The following is a 24,058-nucleotide window of genomic DNA, read 5'->3' as shown; positions in this document are numbered from 1 at the left end:
ATTTGTTGTGAAACAAAATGAGCTTTTTTATTTATTTGCTGATTTTCTAATTTATTTACTGTATTTTCCTTAATCAAAGAAGGATTTTTATATTATGTCTTTAAAAAAAACATTTGCTGTATCTATATAATAGATTAATGTTCTGTTCGAAGTACTTGTCTTTCATATATGCATACATCCTGAAGAATATTTCTCTTTGAATTGACAAAAAATGAAGAACAATAATTGTTTTTACAGTGGCTACTAAAATAACATACAATTGTAGTCTCTAATATCTATATTTCTTTTCTAACTAAACACCAAAAATAATATCTGCTAAGTACTCCCAGTGATGAGCTTAGAATTTTAATGCAGGAGATGGCCATTTGCGACCTCTCATTCAGTGCATACATAGGTGCTGAGGGCCAAATGAAATGAAGAATAGCAATTTTCACAACGTCCAGACAAGACTGTGGTGAACAAATTGTCATTTGATTGAAGAACAAGATTGAACAAATTCTAGTTCGTCTAGCACCCTGTCTGTGCCAAGCAGGTGACTTGAATTCAGGTCTGATTATATTTGTGTGTGCATGTAGGTAAAACAATTGTCTATGTTTACTTCTTATAAGTAATTAGTAAATATAAATAATATTTGAAAATCCTAGAGGTTTTCATTACCCTAATGACAGGTAAGATACCTGAAGCCTATTAAGATTAGGCAACTTTCCTAGCATGGTAGAGCAAAAATTCCCTCAGATCAGTCTGTTTAAAGACCCCCTGGTCTCCCCCCTATTATTTTGGATTCCTCAGGAAGACGTAAATGGGTAGTGTAAAGAATGAAACCACTATCGGTATGATTTGATTCATTCATTTTGTTTTAGAAGAAAGAAAAATCAGCCCCATCTTCTTTTTATCAAGTAAACTTCTATAAGCTAAACAAACTATTTGAAAAGAGCAAATGTTGAAAAAAAGGGGGGGGGGATTTGTTTTCTGTCTCCTAGGTTTGTAGTTTCTTGCAGATTCACTTTCTCTCCTACATCACCAAAGTAGGATTCGCTGTTAGATGCTTACTCTTCAAATTTGTCAGCCACACGCTTTCTGGGTCATCTCATAAATGCAGTGTCTTCTGGGTATTTAGGAAACATAATGAAAAATATCTACCCAAAGCATGAAACAGAGTGTGAAAGATTGTTTGGCTAAAGATGAGGGGGACTGAAGAAGGAATATAGATACAGGGTGAAGAAGATGCTGAGGCACAAACCACCAGACAATACTAAAAATAGCCATGATGGACCCAAAGCCAAATTACACATAAGGTTTGTATGTGTATATCACTGTTTTATTTGGCTAAGAAAAATAAATGGCATTCTTGCATTTCAGGGATGTCTAATTTTTACATTATTGCTTAATTTTTGATCATATTTATCCTTAATGATCATCTTCTATATGGGAAATGGAAATTTAGTCATTATCCTCTATAGAAACAGAGAAAATCCCTAGCTGACTTGAGAGAAATGTGAAATTATTCCCTACTTTATTTGGGCGACTTCTTCAAGACTCTATCTCTCTTCTGTACAGGGAAGCAGAGGATAGCAAAAGGAATTAATCTATAGTAAAAATTAACTTTTAAAATATAAAAATGGGTTTCCACGTTCACTGTTTTCAGTCCAGGAAGTTGTGGATATACCACATGGTGTAACTATAATTTTCACTGACATTCTAAGATTGTACTGGGACGTCTTTCTTTCTTCACCATCATATTCCAGGAAAGAAAGAAATTTTTATGCTGAGGAGTGAATTTTCTTAGGACTACTTTTAGACACTGAAGTCACTGAGTAAATAGCTGGGCCACTTCAAAAGAGAATTCTATCACTTGTAATTAAAGATTTTACTTCTTCCTTTCCAATAACCCCATTTTGTTCCCATCTTTTACTGCACAGAATAGAATATCCAGTATAATGTTTAAATAGAAGTGGTGACATTTTCTTGTATAGAGTAAAGGTTGTCCGGTTATTTTTATCATTTTGGTCCAGAGATTCTGGAGTAACCATCTTAGGTGGTTGCTCTATTAATAAAGATATTATGACCTGTGAAGATTGGATCTCTGAGAGTTATTCAGAATTCCTTTTTTGTTTTTTTGTTTTTTGGTTTTTTTTTTGAGACAGAGCATCAAGCTGTTGCCCTGAGTAGAGTGCCGTGCTGTCACAGCTCGCAGCAACCTCAAACTCTTGGGCTTAAGCGATTTTCTTGCCTCTGCCTTCCAAGTAACTGGGGCTACAGACGCCTGCCACAACACCCAGCTATTTTTTGGTTGTAGTTATCATTGTTGTTTGGCAGGCCTGGGCTGGATTCCAACTCGCCAGCTCCATTGTATGTGGCTTGTGCCCTAGCCATTGAGCTACAGGCACCAAGCCAGTTATTCCAAATTCTATAGATCTTTGGCATCTTTTCATTTGTTAGTTTGCAGGGTTTTTAAATATAATATTTATATACATTTAAATGCCCAGATCTTAAGTGAACAGCTTGATGAATTTTGGCAAATGGATACACCTATGTAACACACACCGCTATAAAGATATAGAATATTTTCTATCCCACCAGATAGTTCTTTCATGGTTTTTTTCTAGTTGATCTACCTACACACTAAACTTTTTATTTTTTCAACCATAAAACAGTTCTATTTGTACCAGATCTTTATATAGTTCTGTATAACATACAGTATGAACATACTGTGGAAAGTACATTCCAGACTCTTTTGAGTGTGGCTTATTTTGTTCAGCATCGAACATATTAGATTCTATGCTATATTTTAAAAATCTATTCTCCTATTGATGGATTTTGAAGTAATTTCTAGTTTAAGACTGTTGTGAATAAGGCTCTGAGTATTTTTCTGTTGGTCTTTCCTATAAGAACATGTTTTCACTTGGGTAAATTTTTTACTTGGGTAAATTTTTTACTTGGGTAAATATCTAAATGTAGAATTTATGAGATAAAGGGAAAGCGTGTATATTCAACTTTATAATAAAGAATCAAATCTTTTGCTTAAGTGGTAACATTAATTTACATTCTTAGCAGCAATATATTAGAGTTTCAGTGGTGGCTCAACATCTTCAGCAACATACAGTGTCAATTGTCTTTTTAATTTTTTTATGGGGACCTTAATAGCACTTTAAATTTGCATTTTCCTAACGATGTGTAGTGTTGAGTACGTATTCATGTGCTCACTGGCTATTTATATTTCTTCCCTTGTGAAGGGCCTGTTCTCACTTTTTGTCCATTTGGAGTATTGTTTTTATTATTTTGATTGCAAGAGATCTTCATCTTCAAACTAGTCTTTTATCTCATATATTTGTATAGGTATGTGTGTGTGTGCACATATTTGATTCTGTCCCAGTTTGTGGCTCACTCTTTTTGTATTCTACATAATACTTTTTGCTGAGAAATTTTTGGAGTTTGATGAAATCTAGGTTAATTGTAGTTGGAGTCGTTATCTGGACTTCCCATTTCCTTTGATCGGTTTGGCTTGATTCTGTGTCCTGAGACCTTTCTACACTTACTTATTATTTCTAGTAGTTTTTGTTTTTTATTTATTTCTTAGATGTTTCCACGTAAATAACTGTATAATTTATAAGTAGAGATAGTTTACTTCTTCCTTTTCAATAACCCCCTTTTGTTCCACACCTTATTGTACAGAATAGAAAATCCAGTACAATGTTGAATAGAAGTGATGACAGTGGATGTCCTTGTCTTGTTCCTAATCATGGGAGAAATGCCTTCAGACCTTTGCCATTCAGTGTGAAGTTCTTGTAAGGTTTATGATTTTGCCTTCTGTTTTGGTATAGATCTCTTTTATTATACTGAGGAAATTTCTTTGGATTCCTAGTTTGCTGAGAGTATTTTTTTAATAAAAATAAAATAAACTCAATAAACATAAATATGTATTGAATTTTATCAAGGGTTTTTGTATGTCTATTAATGTGATTGTGTAGTGTATCTACCTTATTCTGTTAGATTACCTGGATCGAATTTTTGGTTACTCTGGTGTTCTTTAGATAAACTGTATTTAGTTATGATGTATTATTATCCATTCGACCTCTTGCTAGATTCAGTTTGATATATTTTGTTAAGTATTTTTGCATTTAAGCTTATGATTTTGGCTGAATTTTATCTCAGTGGTCCCAATATTGAAGTTATGTCTATAAAACAAGTTGAGAAGTATTCTTTTTCCCTCAGCTTTCTGAATGATTTTGTTATGTAAGATTGGTATACTTTGGTCTATAAAGTGTTTAACAGAGTTCGTCCGTGTGGTGATTGGAGCCTAAAATTTTCTTTGAGGAATTTTTACAATAATTTAATTCCTTTGATAAACTATTAACTCTATCTTCTATCTATTATCTCCCTTTAGTATATTGTAGTAGCCAGAATAGCCCCCCAAAGATCTCAATGGCCTAAACCTAGAACATGTGAATAAGTTACGTAACAGAAAGACTTAGTAGGTGTAGTTAATATTAAGAAATTTAAAGTAGGGAGATTGTTTGGGGTTCAGTCTAATCCCTTTGAAGCAGAGAACCTTTTCTGGTTGGATTCAGAGAAATGTGGCTGAAGGAGAAGTTAGAGAAGGCTTGTTGGCTTAAGGATGACAAAGACTATGTGTCAAGGAAGTCGAGACCTCAGTTCTGCAACCATAGCAACCCAATTATGCCAACAACCTGAATGAGTTTGGAAGTACAGTCTTTCTTAGAGCCTCCGCAAAAAAACCCAGCCCAGATAACATGTTGATTGTGGCCCTGAACACCTAAGTAGAGTGAGCAAAGGATCCAGTTGAGTCCAGATTTTCAGCTCAATGAGAAACAAATAGGTATGGTTTTAAATAGCCTTTATAACATCAATAGAGAACTGATAGGTATATATGTAAAATTTTATATTTTATTATGAGTCAGTTTTAGTAAATTATGTTTTTCACCTGTTTTTCCAATTTGTTAACATAAAACTTTTCAAAATATTTATTATTATTATTTTAATTTCCCTCGGATCTGTAATTATATTCCTTTTCATTCTTATTAATTAATTTGAAGTTTTTTCTTTTTCTCTTGCATTCTTACTAATGCTTACCAACATTATTGACACCAACTTTTATCTTTGTTAACTTTTCTGTTGTTGATTTTTTTATTGATTTTGACTTTTTAAAAAAGTAAGTGTGTTTCTTATACTTACTTTAATAGAGACTTTATTTTGCTTCTTAAGGTAGAAATTTAGATCACTAATTTGAAATATTTATTTTCTTCTAATAAATATAAGCTTTTAAAATGATAATCTTTACCGCTTTTGCTGACTCATGCAAATTTGTGAATGTAGGATGTGCATTATATTTTGTTTCAAACTATTTGCTCATTTCTTAGTGATTTTTAAAATCCGTGTATTTAAAAGTGTGTCTAATTTTCAAATACTTGAGCATTTTTTCAGATATTTTATTGATATCAATGTCTAGTTAAATTCTATTGCTAGTAGAGAACATACTTTTTGAAATTTTAATTTTCCAAAATGTTTTAGATTTGTTTTTAGGCCAGCGTGTTGTCTAACTTATGAACATTCTGTGAATACTCAGGTGCTGCTGTTGTGCAATGTAGTGGTCTATAAATATTAGTTAGGTTATGGCATCGTGTGGTGTTACTAAGATTTTCTGTATCTTTTGGCATATTTATTCTATCAATTACTGGGAGAAAGAAATTTTCAAATCCCCAACTGTGCTTATTAATTTGCCTATATCTTTTAGTTCTTTTGTTTTTTTTCTTCATATTCTTTCAGGCTCTGTTATTGAGAGCACACATATTTGTAAGTGTGTCTCCTGATTAATTCCCCCTTTTGTTGTTATAAAATGTCCCACTTTATCTGTAGTGTTACTTCTTGTCTTAAAGTTTATTTAGTCTGATATTAGTACAAACACTCTTGCTTTCTTGATGGTATTTTCATGGTATATAAGGGTATATCTTTTCATATTTTTAGTTTCAATTTATGTATGTCCTTATATTTCATAGCATGAATCTTGTTTGGAAGTATGTCAAATGGTCAGTCAGTATATCAGTTGAGCCTTGCATTTTTCCAGTCTGGAGAATTGCCACCTTTTAATTGGCATTTTGGTCCATTTAATACATTGCAGTTATTAACATGGTTAGATTTAATTCTGCCATTTCATTTGTTTTATATTTATTCTACCTGTTTTCTCTCCTTTTGTTTGTTCTTTTTTGCTTTGTTTCTTTTTGCTTAATTAAATATTTTTATGTATTTCAGCTCCTCTGTTGGCTTTTTAACTGTATATCTTTACATATTTTTAGTGCTTATTCTAAGAATTACAATAAGCACCTTCAACTTGCTATCTAGTTTTCTTAGACTTAACATTGTATTACTTCACATAAAATACAGTAACATTGCTATGATATTACTTTATTTACTTCATCCTCTGTAAAATTGTTGCCTTATACATTACATCTGCATTGGTTGTAGGTTTCCTGTAAAGATTTAACTTTAGCTTTAAATATTATTAAATATTTTAACGAGACTAGAAAATATATTTATTGTAGAACTTTTATAGCTGACCACCTCCCTAAGGTGACCTGCTTTTCATAGATGGGACAGGTACCACTTGTACATGTCAGTTCAGTAGGCCTAGTTCCTTATGTTGACCACCTCTGTATGATAGTCAACATTACACGTGCAGTCCCTTGGGAGATCATCTTACAGAGGTTACTATATTTATATATTTACCTATCATATGTTCACTATTCCTGGTTTTTTATCTATTGACCTGAGTTTCTATCTGGGTGTCATTTTTCTTTAGCCTAAACACTTCCCTTAGCATTTCCTTTAATATATATCTGCTGGCAACGCATTCTTGCAGCTTTAATCAGATTATGCTTTTAATTTTGCCTTAATTTTTAAATGAGAGTTTTGCTGCCTATGAAATTTTTTGTTGATTTTCTCCCAGTATTTTAAATATGCTATTTTATTGTCTGCTGACCTCTATTATAATGTGAGGTCAGTTGTCCTTGATATTATTGTGACTTTATTTGTAATATATCATTTTTCCCTTGTTTTTCTAGATTTTCTAAGTTTGAATTTGAACAGTTTTGACTATAGAAAGCCTAGGTATAATTTCTTTATATTTAGTCATCCTAAATATAGGATATATGACCTTCTCATATATATAAGTTTGCATTTTTCACTGAATTTGAAAAAGTATTTAACCATTGTATCTTCAAGTATTTTTCCATCCTATTATTCCCTTCTTTTTCCTTCTGAGATGCCAGTTACATATATGTTAGAGTTCTGATATTGTTCCACAAGTAACTGAGGCTCTGTTCATTTTTCTTTCTTTCTTTTTGTTTTCTTTTTTTACTGTTTGTCAAATTCTATGGTTTCTATTGACTTACCATCAAGGTCAGTGAATCTTCTGCAATCTCTACAATCTTTTGTTAAACCAATCAAGGGATTGTTTATTTCAGTTATTATGCTTTTCCTTTTAGGCTCAATATTGGCTCTTTTTACACTAAAAACATATTCCCAAGTTAAGAGAGATATTAGCTCTTAGGATGAGCTACTTGAGTACTTGGAAGAATTTCATAGGACTCATTTATAGTATTATGTGGAAACCAAGAAAGCATAGTGATCAGCTGAGCTTTTCATAGAAAATGTGGTATAGAAATACAAATACTAATATCAGTGCTTTGATTATTCCTTGTAGATTTTGGGGGAAAATATTTGTGTTTATATTTTAATTTTGATCATTTAACTATTGATCATTATTCCTGTGATCTATACTTTTTCTAAAATTGTGGCCTTTGATGTTTAAAATTCAAACAAGGTGAAAAATTACAAAAATAAAATAATTTTAACATTTGCTTTCTTTTGCCAATTTATGTATTTCTTAATAGCTTCAACTCTGCAGAAACAAAATGCCTCTCTCAACACCAACATGTTTCAAACTGAATTGTCATGTTAATTCTGTTGAGGTCATGAAGTATTTTTCAATTCACTAAACAATAAAACCACAGAGGTAAATGTTCTAGGTCTTCAGGCCACTAGTAAATGTTGAAAAGGAAAGGTCAGTAGTTCCCTGTTGCACTCTCTAGCAAGCTGATTGGTTAGGCATAGTATTAGGAATTTAGGTCAAGCAACTTAAAAAAAACCCCGCCATATTCTGTGTCTGCTGGCCTTCTAAGAGAGGAGCGTGGAATCTTAGCCACTTAACACTTAACACTTGAAGCTTTGTATGTCTGGAAACCTGAATCATAATCTATCATAAGAGATGAGGCCATGAGCCTCTCACCATTTGTCTGCTGCCTTTAGTTTAAATCTAGTCTATGAAAGATCAATGGGTATGACTCAAGAGCCACCCAGTGGCCCAGATGCTAGAGAAACTTGGAAGCCATCCCTGATGAATAATTCTGCTCAACTGGCCATAGCTCAGGAAGCCTTAAAGAGCTTGAAGAAAGGGTGTGTTAAGTACCAGTTGGCAAATTATAACACTCATGCATTCATCTATGGTGTTAACAAAAAAAGATGGTTTTTTCTTTACAATATTTTATTCACTGAACACCTGTCTGAGTGGCAGGCCTGATGAATAGGGATAACAGAAACACAGCACACCTGTGGATGTGAACATTCTTTTATAAATGTGCATGGGTGGGCTTGTTCTTTGTAGTAAATAATAGTAGCAGTAGCTTTTGAATGGAAAGCAGGAATGATTATAACAAGAAAAGTGGCCCTATAAGTCATTCTAATCAGTAGAATCATGTAATCTGCAAACAAAATACATGGTCTTTGAAGGAATCATTTCTTCACAAATACTCCAGATATTCCCCTTTGTCTCTGAAGTGCATGGCCAACCAGGGGATTGTCCCTACACATGACATACCCTGATGAATGGAATAAGGGAGGAGAGAGATCAAGATCTCAAAGGAATATTTAGAGCAAATACTGGAGGCCTTTTTTTACGGGCTCCCTTTAAAAAATAATTTGAGATTTTAACAATGTTTAATGTTTAAAAAAAATTTAATAATGAAAACTTATTGGGAAGTAATCATATCAACATTAAAATTTAGGGAAAAATATTAAAATTTAGGATTTTTTTCTCCCCAGTGGGAATTTTGACAGTATTTTACCAGAGATTTTTAAGAGCGTTTTTTCTCATACCACATAGTACTGGGTATGTCTATTTTGTTTCTTTTTTATTTCCTTCTCAGGAAGAGATATTCTTGTAAGAAGTAGACATCATTTTGTGGTCTTAATTTGGACACCATCCTGCTTTAGCTGTGGTGCTATCTAATAGACTAAGGGGAAGTAAAGCCCACTTGTGTGTTATTTTAAAAAATGACCAACCAGTGGAGAAGGTCAAGGCCACCTTCCACACAGAATTAAGCAAGCAGGCTTGTACATGCTCTGAGGATATGAGGTCCTGCTTCGTTCTGGGTTATGCCTCCTTATAGTCTGATAGGGTGCTCACAGGGAGTCATTGCCAGTCCGCAGAAGGCTCTGGCTCTTACCAGGGCAGAGAGAATTGATGAAACACATTTCTCAGAATTCAGCTTGTCTAGGCAGGCTGGGCATTGTAGAACCAGGGGTGTCTGATCTTTTTTTCTTTTCTGCCTTATATTGGAAAAATAATTGTCTTGGGCCACACAGTAAATACATAAACACTGATAAAAGCTGATTAACAAAAAAAGGTCTGTGCATACTTTTCGTGATATTCACACAACAGATAAGCAAAAAAATGTCTTCACAGCATCCACATGCAGCCCATGAGCCATAGGTTGGACCCCCCTGTATCCTGAGCCAACATTATGATGGTGGGATCTGTTGCAATGTACCACCAGGAGGTGAAGACAGCAGCTGGTGGAGAGCTCTAGGATTGTATGCCCATGGCACCAGGGATCTCGACATAAATGTCAGATGACTAGTCTCATCTTATGTATATCCCTGAGGCCTTCACAACATACACCTGTCCTGGCTTCCATGTGAAACATTTGTTAATCCAGTGATTTCCAAACATGACTGATCAATAGTACCATATGAAGTCGAGGCACTCTAGAATTTGAGTGAAGTTCCCATGTCTAAGAATTTTGGATTTACCATACCCTATAAGGATTTAGTTTTGTATTTCTGAATAAAAGTATATCCAACTAGAGAGAAAAGGTATTTGAAAACATGATATCTGGGTACCTTTTGCTGCCCATAATTGATGAGAAAGTTTATGTCTATTTTACTGTACACATGAGAAAATTTTTGTAAGGTTCTTTACATTTTGTTGCTAAAGGAGAAGGCCTTCATTTTTATATATTGACATTTACACATCAGGAGTGTGTGTGTCAAGAATGTTTGGTGATTTTTTTGATATTTGAAACTTAGTTTTGTTTTATCAGCATTGTATATGGAAGATGGTTGCTTGGCTATTGGGAGGGATATGAGGCTTGGACTTTCAACCAATTCTGTTGGCTCACCCCAGCCACAGTAGGGTGGCCAATCACCTAGCTTCTCGGTCTTAGCCCTGAAGATCCTGTCATGTGCCAGGAAATTTCTCAGTGTCATGTGAACTGGACAAGTTGATAACCCAAGCCACAGCCCATAATCAAGACACCTGGTGTCTCCAATCCCAGAGACATTCCAGGTTCTGCCAGGTAAGGGTTTGGAGGAGTTTCCACAGCAGGCATAGGATTCTGCTTTCTCCAGCCTCTTCACATCCAGATCCCCAATTTTCATTGACCTCTCTTTTCTGCGGTTGTCTCCTGCCTACTTCTGTTTGTCTATCAGGATTTTTGCTTTTGTGAAAACCTTTATGATTATTTTAGAGGGGTTCAGGGAAAGGATGGAGATCGCCAGCAGGTGTGCAAGGTTATATATACATCTTAATGATTTCTAGTTCTGAAATAATGAAATTGTGGATTTTGGTGATCTGCCAGTTCAGTATTTGGTATCCAGTTAAATTAAACTTCACTCAATGAACACTCCAAGGCCATGGAGAGGGCAGTTTCTCCACAGTACTGTGTGTTCCCGGGGCTCCCTTTCTGGTCCCTTTCTCAGCATGCACTACTTGTATTCTACCTCTTGTTAGTCCGCATATGAAACTCAGCTCTCTCCCAATTTTTACAAAATTTCATTCACATTCAAGGATGTCATGAATTTAGTAGGCTTTTAGAAGTTACTGGGTGGCAGGCACGGTTATAGGACAGTTCCAGCACAGGGTATGCAGCCTTTGACCATGTGCCCTTGTTTATAACCTCTCACAGAATACTTCTGTCTGCACAGTGATCCCTCCATGTCTTGGGCTTTACTCCAAGTGGTATACTGATGAATGTTCTTTGCCCCAGGTCATAATATTTGAAATTGGTGAGGAAATTTTAGGCATTTATTCCAGAAGTTGTGAAAGTTTACAGAGTAGAAATGTCAAAACTTATTGCCCTCTGAAGTTATAAAACAGACTATTTCCATTTCAGAGAATTGCATTGGTAGGTGTCAGGGAAGAAAGAGAATGGCTCATGTATCGTTTTAGTGCAACAAGGGGGATGTCAAATATGATGATGGAAGCTTCAATTGAGCCTTTAATACTTACCAAAAATTTTACCTTGGTGACCTCACTATTCCTATTACATAGATAAGGAAACTATGGCTTAGGATGGCGTAAAAACAAAACACACAAAAGTTTTGTTCAAACTGACACAATTTGCAAGTGATGAGTAGCAGGCCTGGATTCCTTCTCAGGCAGCCTGATCACAGGGCATGTGCTCTATGCCCACAATCACACCATACCAAGGATGTGGAATTCTCTTGTCCACAGATGAATCTGCCTCCATATAATTTTAGCAATGCTCTTCTCACTGTGATTTATAAGATCTGGATTTCCAGTAGCTGGGTAATCACTGCATCCCCAGACAGCACTAGGGATCTGTGAGCAGAGCTGCTGGATCTCAGGCCCACATCCCTGCAGCTGTCAGGGTGGCATCCTCAGAGTCCAGGTGCTCTCCCAGCCACTGTGGATCCCTTCCCAGCAGTCCTCGTCAAACCTGCTCTTCGTTGTCTGGGTGCCCCTTTATCCCGCTGCTGTCCAGCCCCAGTGCAGGCTGTCTCCCCTCTGGGAATCCTTTGGCACCAGACCAGTAGTGAACTCTTCTATGGACTGATAGGAGAACACTGATTGGTCTTTGATACTAATGGGAGCAGGTTTCACGTGGTTTAATAGACTTCGTTTCCTTTTTCTAACATCTGCAAATTTCAAAGTAGAGTCAAAAACTATTATATTAATATGTATACATATATATTTCAGTTGGAATTTTATTGATATAATCATATGTAATTATATGTATAAAATCAAGTTTAGATCGTATCTCTCTTCCAGCAAGGAATAAATGCTTTTTAGAAGCAGAGAAGAAGCTCCCTTACATCTTCCAATACTCTGATTGAAGTTTCAGACTTGTTTGATGAAGAGCAGAATGAACTAGCTGAGTCTGCAGTCTCTAGGTCTTGAAAAACATGTTTGGTTCAGGAAATGAGGGCTCAGTACCCAAGCTGAGAGAAATTCATTTCACCCCATGAAAAACAAGAACCGTTCCATTTTAGCTTTGTTCTCAAATTCCCTTAATTTCTTCTTTAAAATGAGGGTGGTGACTTTCAGCTCTGCATGTAAGGAGCTTGAAGTCATTACTCCCATCTTCATATGCACAGAAAAAGCTAAATAAACCAAAAATCAACAGCTCATCTTAAGTCTAGCAGAGAAATTTCACAACGCAAGCCACTGCCCCTCAAAATTAGAGAGACGGACAGGCAGATACAGAGAGTGACAGCTCAATAGAGCAGAAACTTCTGTGTGAGCCATTGCTGGGGCAGAGAAAACCCAACTGTAATCATTGAATTGCTGGAGGTGCCATGTGGACTAGTCTGAGAGAGGAAAATTCCAGTGGGTCCCAGCCTTAGAGGGAGAAGTGCTCCCTCACCAATTAAATTGCAGTTTTGTAAATTTTAAGTGATCCCATGTCAGGGTGGCAAGGGACTTGAAGAGACACTTCTCTGAAGAAGACAGGCACATGGCCTACAGACACATGAAAAAATGCTCACCATCCTTAATCATCAGAGAAAAGCAAATCAAAACTACTTTGAGATATCATCTAACTCTGGCAAGATTAGCCCACATCACAAAATCCCAAAACCAGAGTTGTTGGCGTGGATATGGAGAAAAGGGAACACTTCTACATTGCTGGTTCTTTTTGGAAAGATGTTTGGAAAACACTTAGAGATCTAAAAATAAACCTGCTATTCGATCCTACAATTCCTCTATTAGGTATATATCCAGAAGACCAAAAATCACATTACAACAAAGATATTTGTACCAGAATGTTTATTGCAGCCCAATTCATAATTGCTAAGTTATGGAAGGAGCCCAAGTGCCCATTGACCCATGAATGGATCAATAAATTGTAGTATATGTACACCATGGAATATTATGCAGCCTTAAAGAAAGATAGAGACTTTACCTCTTACATGTTTACGTGGATGGAGCTGGAACATACTCTTCTTAGCAAAGGATCTCAAGAATGAAAGAAAAAGCATTCAATGGATTCAGCCTTACTATGAAACCAATTTATAGCTTTCTTATGAAAGCTATAACACAATTATAGCCCAAGATTATGGGGAAAGGATGGGTGGAGGGAGCATAGTTGGTGGGACCACACCTACGGTGCATCTTACAAGGGTACATGTGAAATTTACTAGGTGTAGAATATAAATGTCTTAACACAATAACTAAGAAAATGCCGTGAAAGCTATGTTAACCAGTTTGATGAAAATATTTCAAATTGTATATAAAACCAGCACATTGTATCCCATGAGTGCATTAATGTACACAGCTATGATTTAATTAAAAATAATAATAATAGAAAAAAATTACTTTCAGGAGCTTTATCAGGTTTTCAGAATGAAGCTCAGAGAAAAAAATGTCCTCTTGCATCCAGCAGGTGGAGGGGAAATATAGCCATTTTGAATGTATCAGTGTGTTCTGTTCCTCTAAAACTGGGACGCTAATAGTCAGACCTCCTAGGGATAGTGAAAGGATTAGGTGTGATAATACGTGTAAAGCACATACTACAGAGCATGTGAGAGCTGTGCCACTGTTATTATTTAACCATTCTCCTGCATATGAACTGAAAGTTATCCACATCTACTTAAAGAAGAGATCAGACATCCAGAAAAAGGTGAAAGGGGGACTGCAAACATCAGGTCGAGGAATACCTTTAAAATGGGTAACGATCGAGAGGATTACCATAACTTGGCATACCATCATCTACCTGCTCCTGTGAGTCCGTGAAATAGCTATTCATTGCCTGCTAAAGTCACGAAAAGAGATGGAGATTTCTGAATGCTGCTCCAGTTTTCCCAGGCCTTTTCCTTCAGAAGCCAGGGTTACAGTTTAAATCTTCTCGTACTTTGGCCACTTCGCATTGCCTGGAGAGCATCCTCTCAGCTTGATGGAGAGTTATCAACGGTGACATGGATAAAGCAATGTTTTATTGCTTCTCAGCTGGCTTCTGCCAGAGCAAACAGCAGGAGATTGAGGAGAGCATCACAATTCCAATCCATTCTGCGAGACAGAGGCAGACAAACCTGTACACCAATGAGGACTTTCAACAGAAGAAACAGCCTGGGGCCCGGATGGCAGATATGTTTGTCAATCATAACTTTTAATATTTTCCTTCTTGGCATTAAAATTTTAATCTTTACCTTAGAACTTTTAAGACTAATTATTACTGTTTTTCTTTTCTTTTTCCCCAGGTGGTAATTGAGATTTGAATCACTTTATGTGCCTCTGTACTTATAATATATAAGTCCCATTCTTACTCTCACCCCTCTGAGTTCAAAGAATTATATTTCTTTATTTTTTAAATCTGGAGAATTTATCCTTATACCTCTTCCCACTAACTGTTATGCTATTATCAGGAGTAGTAGCTGGAACCTAGTAATTTTAAAGTGAGTTCTTGTTTTTCTCATCAGATCCTTAAAATGGCTTAGTGTTTAGATTTTTAGATCCCAAATAATCCGTGAAAATAATGTTTTCCTCATTTAGTTTGAAAAATGAAGGTCAACAGTTCTTATACAGTTTGCGTTCACATGATACTCTGATTTTTCTGTTTGATTCCTGGTCAACACGACTTCTGGGAAAATTAGAATTGAGTTCAAAGTGGTACATCAATTAAATCCATGATTGGTTCATCTGCTGTTGAACCAACGAACCCCTAGAACCACAGTACAGTAGTTTCCCAAGGCAGCAGCGTCCAAAGGTGAAGGATTTGCTTCAAACATTCTAATTGCCTAGTGATATACTGTGGAGGTCTCATCCCTAGATTTGTATATTTAACAGGTTAAAAAGTTTATTGTTATTTGTCTATAGACTGATTACCATTTTGTTTGCAGCATCAAATAAATACATAAAATGCATACTGATCAAATTTAGGGATGACACAAATCTAAAAGATATTACTAATAATTTTGACAAAGAGACAAAATTATCAGATCAGAATTGAGTTGTAAATCAAAACAAACAAAAGAGGAATTTAATAGGGTACATGTAAAGATTGACATTTGCCTTAAAAGATTGGCATGTATAGAAGAAGAATAGGAGACACCTGTTCATAACAGTTAAGGTGAGAAAAATTGCCAAGCATTTTAGGAGACTTTACTGTTGAGTGTGATAGGGTATAATAGATACATTCTACTTCTCACTCACTGGAAAATTGTGACTAATTATGGGATCTACACATAGGACTTTGACAATCTGAAGAGGCATCAGTTTTAATCTAGCAGGATGTGTGGGATTGTTGAGATGGCCTATGTGAGGAGAGGGACTAAATCAGTTAGGATTCTTCAAGTAGGAGGACAAAAGCTTATCAAGCTATGATGGGTTCCTTCAGATACCTGAAGTCTCTCCCATGAGAGAAGAATCAACTCTCTTTAAATTCAGAAAGCAGAATGTGGAACACATAGGCAGAGGCTGCAGGGAGGTGGATTTTAACTCAAATCTACAAAAGAACTTTATAACAATTGGAGTTGAGCAATGAAACAGGTTTCTTCACAGCGTAGTGAATGTCCTCTACATGTGAAAGGTGAGGCTAGGACCTATCCTGAGATAACGGGTGCTGTCAAGGGGACTCTCTCAGTGGGTAGGAACTTGGCACTGCTTTGAAGATTCTTTCTAACTCTATGATTCTATCTTCTTTGAAATTGAAGATGAATGCTAGTTGAAGATATATATATATCTTATGGAATCCAAACTTTTCTCTCTGGGAAGTTAACTTTGTGCCTATTTATGTTTTCAAATTTCAACTTTATTTCCCCATGAAAATCTTGAGAATGTTCATTAGTATTTAGAGATGTCAGTATGTTTTCATATGTATATATTGTATAGTGGCAAAGTCTGGGCTTCTAGTGTACCCATGACCTGAATATTGTACATTGTACCCAACAGGCAAGTGTGTAGTTTTATTTGTGCATTCTCTATTCTGTTCCATGGACATATGTGTCTACTTTGATGCTAGTACCATGCTGTTTTGGTTAATATAGGCTTGTAATATAATTCAAATTCAGGTACAGTTATGTCACAAATTTTCTTCTTTTTGCTTAGGATTCCTTTGGCTCATCAGGATCTTTTTTGGGTCCATATGAATTTTAGAGTTGTTCTTTCTAACTCTATGAAAAATGACATTGGTATTTTGATAGAAATTGCATTGACTCTGTACAGTGTTTTGGGCACTATGGTAATTTTAATACTATCGATTATTTTAGTTCATGAGCATGGGATGTGTTTCCATTTGTTTGTGTCATCTATGATTTATTTCATCAGTGATTTGTAGTTCTCCTTGTAGAGATTTTTCACTTCTTTGGTTAAATGTATTCCTAGATGTTTTATTTATTTATTCATCTTTACAAATGTTATAAATGGAATTGAGTTCTTGATTTGATTTTCAGCCTGTTTGCTATTGGTATGTAGAAATGCTATTCATTTTTGTATGTTAATTTCTAACATGAAACTTTGCTGAATTCATTTCATAAATCTAGGACATTTTTGGAAGAGTCCTTAGGGTTTTCTAGATAAAAAATCATATCATCAGCAGATGACTTCCTTTTTTCCAATTTGAATGTTCTTTATTTCTTCCTCTTGTCTGCTGTGGCTGGGACTTCTAAAACTATGTTGAATATAATTGGTGAAAATAGGCATTCTTGCCTTGTTATGTTTTTCAGGGTGAATATTGTCACTTTTTCCCATTTACTATGGCTGTGTGGCTGTCATTTATAGCTTTCATTGCTTGAAAGTATTAAAGTATGTTCTTTCTATGCCAAGTGTTTTTTGAGTGTTTTTTTTTTTATCATAAACCCTCTTGATCAAGGTGAATTATCCTTCTGATATGCTGTTGAATTTGGTTTGCTAGTATTTTGTTGAGGATTTTTACATCTATACTCATCAGAGATAATGGTCTGCAGTTTTCTTTTTTGTTGCATTTTTTCCTTGCCTTGATATCCAGGTTGTACTGACTTCATAGTATTAGTTGGAGAGGATTCCCTCTTTCTTGACCTTCTGGAACAGTTTCAGCAGTATTGGCACCAGTTCTTTGTAGGTCTGGTAGAATTTGACTGTGAAGCTATCTGGTCCTAAGCTTGTTTTTCCCTGGGAGATTTTTTGTTGTTGTTGTTATTGATTCAGTCCTATTACTCATTATTGGTGAGTTCAGCGTCTCTATAGCTTTCTAGTTCAGTCATGACAGATTGTGTATTTTTCAGAATTTATCCATTTCCTCTAGGTTTTGCTCAGATCTTTGTTATTTCTTTTCTTCTGCTAGCTTTGAGTTTGGTTTGTTCCTTTTCTAATTCCTTAAGGTGTGTTGTGAGTTGTTAATTTTTATCTTTCTGTCTATGTGATGTAGGCATTTAGTGCTAAAAACTTCCCTCCTAGCACTGTTTTTTCTGTCTGAGAGATTCTGATAAGTTGTTGTCAATATTACCATTCATTTAAAAAATTAATTTCCTTCTTGATTTCTTTATTGACTCAAAGATTGTTGAGGATCAGTTTGTTTAAATTTTTTGTATTTGTATAGTTTTGAGAGTTTGTCTTGGAGAAAATTTTTACTTTTAAACTACTGTGATCTGAGAAGTTACATTAGAATCACTGATGTGATTTCTATTTTTAAAAAACGTAATGGTGATTTGTTTTGTGGCCTAACATATGGTCTATTTTGGAAAATATTCTTTGTGCTTGTAGAAAGAATGTACACTGCACATTTTGAGTAGACAATTCTGCAAGTATCTTTCAGTTCCATTTGTTCAAGAATCCAGTTTAAGTCTAGTGTTTTTTTGATTTTTCCATTTTGATGATCTGTCTAATACTATTAGGGGAGTATTAGAGTCCTCCACTATTTTTGTATTGTTGTCTGTCTCTTTTCTTAGGTCCAGTAGTATTTGCTCTGTGAATCTGGGAGCTTTTCTTGTTGGATTGATCCTTTTGTCATTATATAGTGACCTTGCCTTCCTTCACTATTGTTGATTTAAAGTCTATCTTATCCAATATAAGAACAACTACTGCTTGCTTTTGATTTCCATTTGCATGGGATATTTTTTCTGCCCTTTTATCATGAGTCTATAAAAATCTTTACAAGTTAAGTGTGTCTCTTGAAAGCAGCAATTATTGGATTGTGCTCTTTTTAAATTAATTTTGCCAATCTGTATTTTTAAGTGGGGCATTTAGACCATTGATTATACACTCAAAGTTAATGTTGATATGTGAGAAACTCTTCTAGTCATCATATTGATTTTTACCTAGTTTCTTTGTATTCTCAACTGTGTCACTGTTTTATAAGCCCTGTGCATTTGATACTTTCAACTGTTTTTTTACTAGCATGTATTAGACTTTCATTTTGATATGCAGAACTCATTTGAAAATTTCTTGTAGGGCTGGTATTATGGTGACAATTTCTTTTAGCATTTGCTTTAGGGAACTTTATTTTTCCTTCATTTATGAAGCTTGGTTTTGCAGGACACAACATTCTTGGCTGACAGTTTTTCTGTTTAAGAAAGTTAAACACAAGACTTTAGTCCTGTCTCTGCAGAAACCGTTAGTTTGATGGCATTTCCTTTGTTATTTGATACTTTTATCTCACTGCTCTTAGGCATTTTTTTTTTTTTTGCAATAAACCTTTCATAAATTTGATCTGGATATCTAAATCTCTAGGAAGACCAGGGAAATTTTCCTCAATTATTCCCTGAAAATTATTTTCTAAACCTTTTCTTTTGTGTCTCCCACAGAGATTTTGTTCATTTCTTGTGATACTTTTTCTTTAGTTTTATCTGCCTGGTTAATTTGAAAGGCGTGTCTTCAATCTCTGCAATTCTTCTTCTGCTTAATCTTTTGTTAAAACTTTCCACTATATTTTATAATTCTCTAAATTAGTATTTTATTTCCAGTTGTTCTGTTAGGTTTATTTTAAATACCTATCTGTTTAGTGAGTTTCAACTTGTGTCCTGGTTTTGCTGTTGTTATTGTTGTTTTTATTTCTTTGTGTTAGTTTTTAACTTTCTTTAGATTTCATTGAGCTTACTTAGAATTCATGTTTTGAATTCTTTCTCTGTCATTTCCAAATTTTCCTTTTCATTGAAAGCCATTGCTGGAGAGATAGTGTGATCCTTTGAGGGTGTCAAAAAGTTCTCTCCCCCCCCCATACTGCAGAGTTCTTACACTAGTTGCTTCTCATCTGGAGAAGTTCTGACTTCTTATTTTTTAATTCACTTTCAATAGGATGGGAGTTTTTAATCTTTGTGATGTTATTTTATTGTATTTCCCCCATTAAGGGTGTGCATGCATTGTATGTATGTTGTGTTGGTTGTTTGGATTCAATTTTGAGTGCTTTCAGGTGACCAATGCTCTTTATGAGTTGCTTTGTCATTGATAGCCTTTGCATGGTAGCTTTCTCAGATGTTGATTGCAGTAGACATGTCTGAGTATATGAGTAGGGCCACTACCTTCTGCAGTATTGGAATTATGGAGGTCTCAGGAAGCTTATCTCATTCTCCCAATACTATGCCCTTCTGATAGCAGGTATTAAATTGGGTTGTGGCTTTCAACCTCCAGGGCCAGTAGGTGGTACTTTCAAGTAAGAGCCTGCTATAGTAGAATCCAGTGGGTAGGTGTTTAAACTTCTTTTCCAGTGATGGGTTTTGCTGTTGTCTTAGGTGATGGACTAGTCTGTGGCAGAAAGCAATCCATTTTCCTATTATGCCCCATCCTGAAACTCATGACTCTCATTTCAATCAAACCCTTTCATGTATCTCTAGGCCACAGTGTATCTGAGAGCTGCAGAAAATACCTTTTCCACAGTTCTTTATTAGTTTCAGACCAGAACCTCTTTCCTCAACTCAAAAGAGATAGTTGTGTAACTCACCTGTTCTCTATGGGGAACACTGCTTCTCTGTGTAGAGAGACAGAGGTGCACTTCCCTTTGGCAAGTGCAGGTGAGTGGCCTCTGTGGTGTTGCTGACAATTTGGGTCTGTTGGACCTCAGACCCCTGGGACAGTGTTCAGGTGCCAGAGAGAGTGGACCAGGTTAGGTAATCCTAAGTCCCCAGGCCCCTGTACAACATGCTGGAGTTCTAGGGGGCCAGGCTAAGACTGGACTGGGGAACTTATTCTCAGGCCTCCTTAGGTTCAGGTACTGGCTGGTTAGGGAGGTGGGGTTATTTGATCAGAAGAATGTTCAGGTAGTGGAAGGGCTGATGCATTACCAGCCAGTCACTGGGCAAGGCAGGCCCCTCTCATGGGACTACCAAAGGCAGGCAGATGTAAGGCACACAGGCTGCTCACATCTCCCTCCCTCTGCCATGCCCATGGCCTGTGTCCTTCAGGGTCATGAAAGTACCTGGATTCTCATCTCCCTCCCTGGGTTTGCAGCATGGGGGATAGTAGAAGCAGGTCAAACCATTGGGAACTGAACTCCTGGAATGGTTGTGGGCTGCAACTAGACTGCTCAGGCAGGGAAGTGAAGATGTATACAGCTTTGCCTCCAGGAAGAGCAGGTTCCTCTCAGTAGGGGCAAGTAGGCAAGGGTGCAGACTACTCACCTTGCTTTCCCTCTTCAGTGGCAACACTGAGGGTACACAAAAGAACCCATAGAACTGCCTGTCCTCCCACCCACTCCCTTGATGACTCTGTGGTTGTGGTGGCAGCTGCACAGGTGGCAGCCCTAGAACAGAACAGAGACCTCTGGGGACTGGGCTTTCTGAATGGCTTAGGGCTTAAAAGCCTGTGGGGCTTTGCTCGACTCTCCAGCAACCCCTCTGCATACTCTCTAGGAAGTTCCTTGCCTTAGTCTGGGGACTAGCAAGGGCCTAGGGGGCTCTCCTATAGCTAAGATTTTTAAAAGTGCCTGACAAAAGTGTGGAAACCCAAGAATCTTTCACTCGTGCTTTCCCCATAATCTTCTCTCATCTTCCTACCAATCCCAGCCAAGCAGGTTGGCTGGCTGGCTCTGTTGTTTTCTGCTTTCCTAATTGGTGAATTAGGTTGCCTCTCAGGTGAATTTCTCTATTCCTTCTTAGACTATCTATTCAAAGTATGATTACCTACTCATTAATTTTGATCCTTCTCTGTGGGAGAGGTGTATCTAATCAACCATCTCCATCCAAGTGTTCTAAATGTAAATTGAAATAGCCATATGTGACTAGAAGCTACCATGTTGGACAGCACAATTGCTGAGGAATTTATAGCATTAGAAAAGGTGTCTTATAAATCCACCAACCCATGGGATTCAACATTCTAAATGCCTCTTTGCTATATTGGGCCAAATGGTATTTGGAAGTAATGCAACATAATTTTTGATAGATACTAGGATTGTCATTGAAAAAAGAAGAAAAAAGTCAACATCCACCTAAAAAAACTATAATAAGCCACAGAGATTATTTTCTATTCTCTGATAGGTGATTTACCTATCTGCTTTACAGATATATTATTTTCACAAGCATTCCAAGTCAGATTTTTTTTTCTGTTTCGTGTGAGACAAAACTATGGCACACCAACTTAACATATGAACCCGAGGTCACCAAGTAAGCAGTGGTGCTGGGTTCTTAACACAGATGAGGTTCTTCAATGATGCATCTCTCCATGAACATTTCTCATACAGTCTTCAAGAACACTCATATGTCTTTCCCTAGCTACCCCTGGAGATGGGGCAGGATCAAGAACATGAATCCTGGCACCACACTGCCTGCTTTGAATCCTGCCTGCCTCTACTGCTTTCCACCTGTACAAATTTGTGGAAGTTATTTAATATCTCTGGTCCTCAGTTTCCTCTTTTTAAGGTGAAATTATAGCTCTCATCAAATTATTGTGAGAGATAAATAAGTTAAAGATCCTGACACATTGTCTGAACTATCTGAATTTGCCATCATCATTATTTCTAATTTGAAAAGCATTGCCATTTATATGGGGATATTGATTTGATACAATGTTAACAGATGAAATAGAGACATACTTTGGGTATGCTTCCCTAGGAAATAAGAGAAACTCTAATAACTCAGATAATCAGGAAGAAGACACCCCGCTGTTCAGCCACTTTGGTGTCTCCATCACTAGAATTACAAAGTTTCAGGGCCTGCACGCCTTGGCCAATTCCTCGTATCTTCGCTTTTCATGTTACTCTTACAGACATCTCCTTTGGTGTCTTTGACTCCTCTTGAATGCTGAGCAGTGACAAGCAGCAACACAGCTGGAAAGGGCTGTGAGATTTGCTGTGCTGTCTTCCAGCAGGGAAGTATTGCCATGGATACCAGTATCAGAGGAAGGCCGGGGAACTCTCTTTACTCGCTTCCTGAGTGTCTGACATCTGTTTCTAGCAAGGCCAATAATGAGTGTGCTACTGGCTTTATATGAGATGAGAGACTGATCCACTCCTCTTCTTTTGTTTGTTTGTTTTTTTTTATTTTTGTTTTGTTTTACCACAGATGGCCTCTGCCCAAGATGCCAGGTACGGCCAGAAAGACTCCTCTGATCAGAATTTCGACTACATGTTCAAATTACTCATCATTGGCAATAGCAGCGTGGGGAAAACATCTTTTCTGTTCCGTTATGCAGATGACTCCTTTACATCTGCATTCGTCAGCACAGTTGGGATTGACTTCAAAGTAAAAACTGTATTCAAAAATGAAAAGAGAATCAAGCTTCAGATTTGGGTAAGTGACTTTGAACTGGCCGTGTCCTTCAGTCCAGGGCGGTGAATGTATAAGCATGTAAGGGAAAGTTTTCTGCCCTGCTCTGTCCCCGCAAGCCTCAATTCCCAGCTTCTTTGCTACAGAATATTACATTCCAAAGATAGAGGGAGTGATCCCTCTTTAAGGGGTAGACTGAATTAATATTATGTCAAGTGATTTTTTTAAGAGTTTTCAAAAGAAAAAAGAAATCCACACCTCTATCTCCTTGGTGGCAGAAGAAACACTCAATCTGACTCTCCCTTCTGGGATTTGTGTGACCCAGAGAAAGGTCTGTAAGTCTTTCTATGCCACTTTTGTAATCTAAAAAATAGGCAAAGAAGATGTAGCCTTTTAGGTTACAGGAAGCAATCTGCCCTGGTGTTTATCTACATACTCACATAAAACAAAACAAATGATATAAAATATTCATTTGAAACAGGTCTTTCCTTAGTGGATGATTTCCCATGAGTTTTGAGACCTCTTGGCAAGTTTTCTCTCTTTCCCTACCCCCAGAAAAAGAAGATCAGATGTTCCTTAATTAAATGATTGGGGTAAATTTAAAAGAGAAGTAAGCAAAAAACAGAAGAAAAATACATGTGGGCAATAGGTCCAAGGTAATATAAAAGATGAAATAACCAGGAATAAAAATGGTTACAAGGAGAGAGTATTATGTAGTCAATATTTGATGGGCATGGTAATGTGTACGTGGGTAGAATGTCTCCACAGTTTCACCCCCTTTCTTCTGTTCATTTGTATCTCTGCCTCTCAAATTGGTTTAACCTCCAAGCAGTCATTTTTCAATATGTATTTTATCCCT

The 24,058-nt window shown here is 36.5% G+C and overlaps 1 protein-coding gene across 1 annotated transcript in view; it reads left to right on the top strand.

Annotated features, from left to right (window-relative positions):
* The window catches only part of RAB3C (RAB3C, member RAS oncogene family), a 259,905-nt gene that overhangs the window by 2,469 nt on the left and 233,378 nt on the right, over positions 1-24,058 (top strand). The window contains exon 2 of the mRNA XM_003782744.2: positions 22,996-23,223. Coding sequence (XP_003782792.1) covers positions 22,996-23,223 — 228 coding nt within the window. The remainder of the gene's footprint in view (positions 1-22,995; positions 23,224-24,058) is intronic.

This window comes from Otolemur garnettii, unplaced genomic scaffold (assembly GCF_000181295.1).
Source record: "Otolemur garnettii isolate 467f Iridium unplaced genomic scaffold, OtoGar3 scaffold00005, whole genome shotgun sequence".
Classification (NCBI taxonomy): domain Eukaryota; kingdom Metazoa; phylum Chordata; class Mammalia; order Primates; family Galagidae; genus Otolemur; species Otolemur garnettii.
The sequence above is the reverse complement of the archived record's forward strand: the minus strand, read 5'-3'. Positions and strand labels throughout refer to the sequence as shown.